At 39.6% G+C, this 6128-nt stretch overlaps 1 protein-coding gene across 4 annotated transcripts in view; it reads right to left on the bottom strand.

Moving 5' to 3' along the window:
• Positions 1 to 2199: 2199 nt before the first annotated feature.
• The window catches only part of LOC124266910, a 77097-nt gene continuing 73168 nt past the window's right edge, over positions 2200 to 6128 (bottom strand). For all 4 annotated transcript variants that reach the window (XM_046701750.1, XM_046701753.1, XM_046701752.1 and 1 more), the window contains 6 exons: positions 5905 to 6052; positions 5315 to 5435; positions 4659 to 4891; positions 4192 to 4464; positions 3437 to 3484; positions 2200 to 3079 (listed from right to left, as the gene is read on the bottom strand). In XM_046701750.1, the coding sequence (XP_046557706.1) occupies positions 3446 to 3484; positions 4192 to 4464; positions 4659 to 4891; positions 5315 to 5435; positions 5905 to 6052 (814 nt within the window). In that variant the 3' untranslated portion in view covers positions 2200 to 3079; positions 3437 to 3445. The remainder of the gene's footprint in view (positions 3080 to 3436; positions 3485 to 4191; positions 4465 to 4658; positions 4892 to 5314; positions 5436 to 5904; positions 6053 to 6128) is intronic.

Genomic DNA, 6128 nt, shown 5'->3' with positions numbered 1-6128 from the left:
ATATCGTTTGATCTCACACAAGCAATATCTCCTGTGGAACACAGTTTAATTAAGGATGCATAAATCAATTGCGTAAAATGACGCTGGTTAAACAGCATTAATTCAACTTCCAAATGATTGCATATTTTATTTTGAAGTCTCTTCGACACATCCCAAATATCTCTTTTCCTGAACACGTCTATTCCCGGTATCAAAAGTGAGTTTTCTCTAAGTGGTGGTGGTGGTGGAATTGGGTTTAACGTCGTGCTTGAGAATATTTCGCTCATATGACGACGTGCATGCGTGTGTATGTGTATGTGCGGCTGCTTGTACTAGCCCAGACTTAAGCTGGTTTTATAGTGCTAGCCCACTGAGATACCATGCCGCAGTGAAGCATGAATACCCCACTCAGACACATTATACTGACTCCGAGCCGACCAGTCCTTGTTGTACCCATTAATGCCGAGCGCCAGGCAGGAACCAACAAGTACCATATTTTAACGTCTTTTGGTATGACGCGGTCGGGGATCGAACCCGCGACCTTCCGCACTCCGGGCGGACGCTCTAACCACTACAACACGGAGGCGGTCTTTCTCTAAGTAAAATATGACTGACATACTGTTGAAAGTGGCAATGTAGTCTTTCCTCATGCAATGAACTCATCGTTTGGTATAGTAGAGAAACGAAATAGAAAGAAGATAGACATAATGCCACGGCTGTTTGACTCCGAGTTTATATTGTGGTATACGTGTATTGCTTCTTTGCTTGCAACTGTGTGACGGCGGTCTGCAAATAATCGAGTCTGCACCAGACAATCTATATGTGTTACTTGTATCAGAGTGAAAGCCATTGACCATTATAAATGTGTCCATCCGTAATTAGAGACAACAAATGGCGAGTACAATGGATTAACATAGTCTACAGGAACACATGGAATTCGCTTTTACGAGGTCACATTGTTGGAACACGCATTCAATTTGCAGTTAGAATCCAGGCGGAAGTCAACCCTTATCAAGTGTGGCGTCACGACCATATTGCATAAAGGGATGGGAGGTAACTCTACTCTGAAAAAACATGACAGCAAGAGTACGAGTACAAACCATCAATATTTCATGTGAACACAAGCGGATATAAAATCACTCGCTAAGTGGCCGAGAACTATATATGGGGTTTCGGAAGCGAGTTGGCATTGGGACAAATAGCTGATACCGGCTACACGCTACTTACACTCTTAAACGTTCTGCGAAAAAGGGTTTAAATGAATGTAATGACTATGTGCGATCTGCTTGATCCATCCAGTATTCTCATCGGTTCTGTTCTATAATAGCTCTCTGCGTATATTTGACAAGGAAATGGTGCATGAATCTATAATTTATATTTCAATGAATTGGCTATAACTCCCGGTTTATGCTGAATTCCAATCGCATCATATAATTCCAATATTACATGACAGAAACGTCAACAGTGATGCATGTTTTACAGGTGAGCCACATGTACAGACAAGCACCCGTTTTGTGCTCACAAAACCATAACGTGTCCGAGAAACCCACGACCATCGGATTCTGGGACACCAAAGGGACACAACTCTGCAGTTAAACAGCCAAGTTTTGGACGACCGGGCAACCTATGCACCTAGTCTGTCTCACAGTCCCTGAACCACATTATCTTCCCTACTGCCTAGCCCTCTCTGCAGTGCTAAAGCCCTAAATAAAGCAAGTCTAGATTTCCTCAGGTTCTGAATCTCTGGTCTCCCCAGGGCTCATTTTGAATTTAAATGGGCTTGTTTGTTACTATCAAAATTATATATATTCAGAGACTAAGCATTAGTCTACTATGCACCCAACAACGTCCTTAAATCACGATTATAAAGACGTGGGCGTACATTGTCAGGACTTCTGTATTGTCCTTATTAAGGAAATGTGCACAGCGACATTGTGACGAGCATGTACATACATGGATGCCTAAAGGCGACACGGTGACATAACATGATGATGAATCCCGGAACCACAATACAAACTACGGAAAATCGTTCATGGAATGACTCACAGAATGCTTCAGAACTGACTGTACACTACAACTATTCACCATATAAGGATCCCGCATACATCTGACTTTAATTCTTGATGCTTGCATCAGTAACCGCATAACTGCATTAGTTGCATGGTTGATGCTTTGTAAAGTGTAAACGTTTGATTCTTAAAACATGCGTTAAATCTTGTCAAGAGTGATAAGCCTTTATTACATTACATATTACACCTGTCTCCGTAACAATTTGATAGTGCTTGTAAACACATGCTTATGATAAAGTCGGAATCGTACATGGGAAATCATGAAAAGCTTTTTTATTATTTCTTTCATAATGTTGTGCTATACAATTCATCCACATTCTAACAAAGATAATGAATTATAGACGACAGGCTTGTCTAGAGCTAATAAGAATGATAATAACTGCAATGTACTTTAAAAATCTGATTTTGGTATTTAGCATGATAGGTTTCAGCAACAAAAATATACTTTGAATCTTGTTAATCGTGCTAAGCATTTATAACATAAAATACTATATAATAAGCATTACAGAATATTTGCAGTAAACAAAATACATATGAATGGCAATAAAAGCAAATATTGCATATTATTGCGTATATTCATTCAGGACATCTATGCCAAGGTTCAAATCATTAAAGCATGCTGCAATTAAAATCCCTCGATCTCTCAAGAGGTGTTTGTACACGTCTAGTGCAGGTAATAAACATTATCTCTCAGTCTCTAAGTTGACACGCTCGCAATTGTTCCAGATTAAAGAGAATAAAAAAACCGAAAGGATATGCATGAAAGATGAATTATTCATGCATATATCTTGTCGCGAACCCCTGATGTCATCAATAATTTATTCTGATTTGAAATACACGCTTTTGATATAGTCAGTAAACCTCCGGATACGGTAGTTGTTTTGGATTTGTATTGGGTATTTTGCACAGGCTTGTCTAGAAGTCAGAATTTTAATAATAATTGCAATATATATAGTTCATTTTGAACAGCTGCTTAGGGCAATAAGCATATTAATAGGTTTCAGTCAGAAATCGTTCAGTTGACCACTGACCTGAAATATAAACAAATATCACTGTTGAATCTCGAACAAATCTTTAACATAAAAAACATCATGCTTTGGACTGAACGAACAGGTTCAACAATTTGTTGTTTGAGTGTCACGTGAGTAGACCTGTGTCACAATATGACTTCCACGTCACATTCTCGTCCAACTAAACGATCAAATTGTCTCACAAAGTGTTTCAGAAATTGTCCCTTTACTCGATAATTATATAAAAAAAAGAAATCAAATTATGGTCATATACATTGAAATACTACAGACTTAGCCCAATAATTAACGACTTCAGCTTTGAAACTGAATGTGTAGTGACCTCACTCAGCTTCTCTCACATATACGCAATATACTTACACAAAACGTTCAAGCTCCTTTCGTCTTGTTAGACCGCCACGCTGAATACTGAAAATGGTGTATAAAGTAGGTATTACCAACATCTTGTACAATAACATTCGGCACTAAAATGAAGTTGTAAATACAGTAACGTATAAGTTATAGTAGAGAGAGAGTGAAGGACATTGCAAAACATTACATTAATGTACAGCAATCTAAATCGAGACGTTCAAGGCTAATAAGCAATAGTGGGTGGGTGGGTGTGCGTACTTTGAAACATTATTAAATCTAAAATTAAACACTATTACACAAATGCAGCAGACTTATGTCTCGATCTTGACCGACAGCAGTCACGCATTTGGCACCTTGACGTCCAGACAGCATCCTTTCTACTAAGAGTTATTTGATTGGTTGTTGCTTAACGCCGCACTCAGCAATATTCCAGCTATATGGCGGCTGTCTGTAAATACTTGAGTCTAGATCAGGCAATCCAGTGATCGGATCGGCATCATCAGCATCAATCTACGATGACCATGTCGGCGAGTCTAAAAACCCGATCCGTCAGTTGCCTCTTACGACAAGCATGGGTTGTTGAAGACCAATTCTAACCCGGATCTTCACAGGTCCAGAGGAATCCTGGGCGACTTGTGCGCGAATGTTTCAGTCGCTTTTAGGATGATGCATCTTTGAACACATACGAACCACATGCCCCCACTCACCCCCAATCAGCCGCCCTATCCACCTTTTTATAGAACAGCATCAATAACTGAACATACCTTCTTGTACAATTTCTTGAGCGATGTCTTATCTGGGATGTACTTGTTGACCGCTGTTTTTGCCTTCTGGACATATGGCTGGACATCGGGTAATGTGTCCAGAGAACGAAGGGATATTGGTAGGCTTAATTCCATCTGGATCTCTCCATGTTCTGGGTCCCAGACAGTGATCTTGGGGCCATACATTGTGAGAGCATCACGCGTGTAGTTCTTCACCTCCCGCTTGACGAGGTCCGGGATCTTCTGCAGATGTTCCTCTAGGATGGTTCCGCCCTTTGTATAACGCAAACAATATCAGTAAGGCAAAATGTATATTATACAACCCAGTAGTGAATCTGGACCACACATCCAAAAACATTAAGCAAAAGATAATATCATGTTGTTTGTTCTGAAGGATACTGAACATGAACAACACCCTTTTAACTGACATCTTTGCTATCCTTTAATAATCATAAAAATAGACTTACTTCTTCATATATATTGTTTGTAATAGAGACCAGCATCTGTAGGTCGCTTCGTTGTTCAGCATCAATCAGATGTGAACTAATCATGTCACCCGAATTCATGAGCATGTCCTTGAAGCTGTCATACGTCCTGAATGTAGTTCTGGCGAGACGGTGCATGTATGGAGATATGGAATTAGATATCTCGAGCTTTCTATCTACGATGTTTGGAAGGTCCAAGATTGTGTCAACTGTCGCTATAAATATACATACAGATGTTTGTCAGTCAATACCGTTTCAGGTATGAATATAATCTTTCTACATTAAGAAGAAGACGGCTATTGCAGCGTGCAGGTTGCAGTTTCCAAATCACCTGTAGCGGCTGCAACCCGCTCTGCAGTATGGTGCCCCTTACCCAACATTGGTTGCTTTTTAAATCCAAGAGGATAATTTTGGATAATGGTTTTCTGTTCCTCTGAGATCAATTCCAACATCGGACAAAGGCGTCTTGTTTTGACATCATCGTCCGCGCCACCTACTCCTAACTTTCACCATATCTGATTTAACATCAAACAATGAAGGATGGATAAACCTACTCTTGAAGGCGCTTGGTATCCAAAACAAAGACCTGTTAGGTCACCAATGGATGTCGGACTATGACAGTATTGTATGATTTTTACCAGTAGCTTTTGTCTGTACAATGTTATAATGGTGCTGATAGGCGTCCCACATTTTCTCGATCATGTCATCCAACCTTGAGATCATCTCTACGACATCATTTACTGCTGTGTCTACTTCCTCCTGAAAAAGGCAAAATCACATATAGTGCATTTTAGGACAAAAAAGAAAAGGGCGTTGAATAGTGTTAATAGTTTGACATTTTACACTATAATTTTGAAGATACGCGGATCAAGGCGCACACTGGGTATTTAACGGACAAAATCAATTAAGTATATGTAATAACCCCTTACGTCGAGACCTTTTATGAGCCTAAACTCAAATCATCCCAAGACACCAAGTTTACCATAATATATTAGGGCAGATTAGTTGACGTTCAATAGTAAAGTTGCTTTCCAATCCACCTTCGAAAATTCACATTATATCCTTGACAAAGATATCAATTCTAAAATCAATTTACAACGCGAGGTTATATGGTCGGGACTGTTTGAACCAATATAAATGATTACTATGTGCCACAATGATGTTATTTGAATTCAATTGATGAAAGACAGTGTTTATGACGTTGCACAAACACATTAGTGCAGGATACCTTTGCAAGGACAACCCAGTCATACAGCAGGTCATCATAGATCTCTTTCACGTTCAAGTCGTTGGCATTCTGTAGATGTTCTCTCATAGATGTACTGCCTCGAATTAATCTTCCCAAAATAGTCTTCACAAGATGTTTGTATAGCTTCCTGCAAACGACAAAAACATGTTGGTTTCTTTGGGGGGTTTTCGGGCACACGGCAATATACATCAGAGACCTGTGAT

The sequence above is a fragment of the Haliotis rubra genome, unplaced genomic scaffold (assembly GCF_003918875.1).
Source record: "Haliotis rubra isolate DU_JTF1 unplaced genomic scaffold, ASM391887v1 Scf129, whole genome shotgun sequence".
NCBI classification, from domain to species: domain Eukaryota; kingdom Metazoa; phylum Mollusca; class Gastropoda; order Lepetellida; family Haliotidae; genus Haliotis; species Haliotis rubra.
This window is presented reverse-complemented; position numbering and strand designations above follow the sequence as displayed.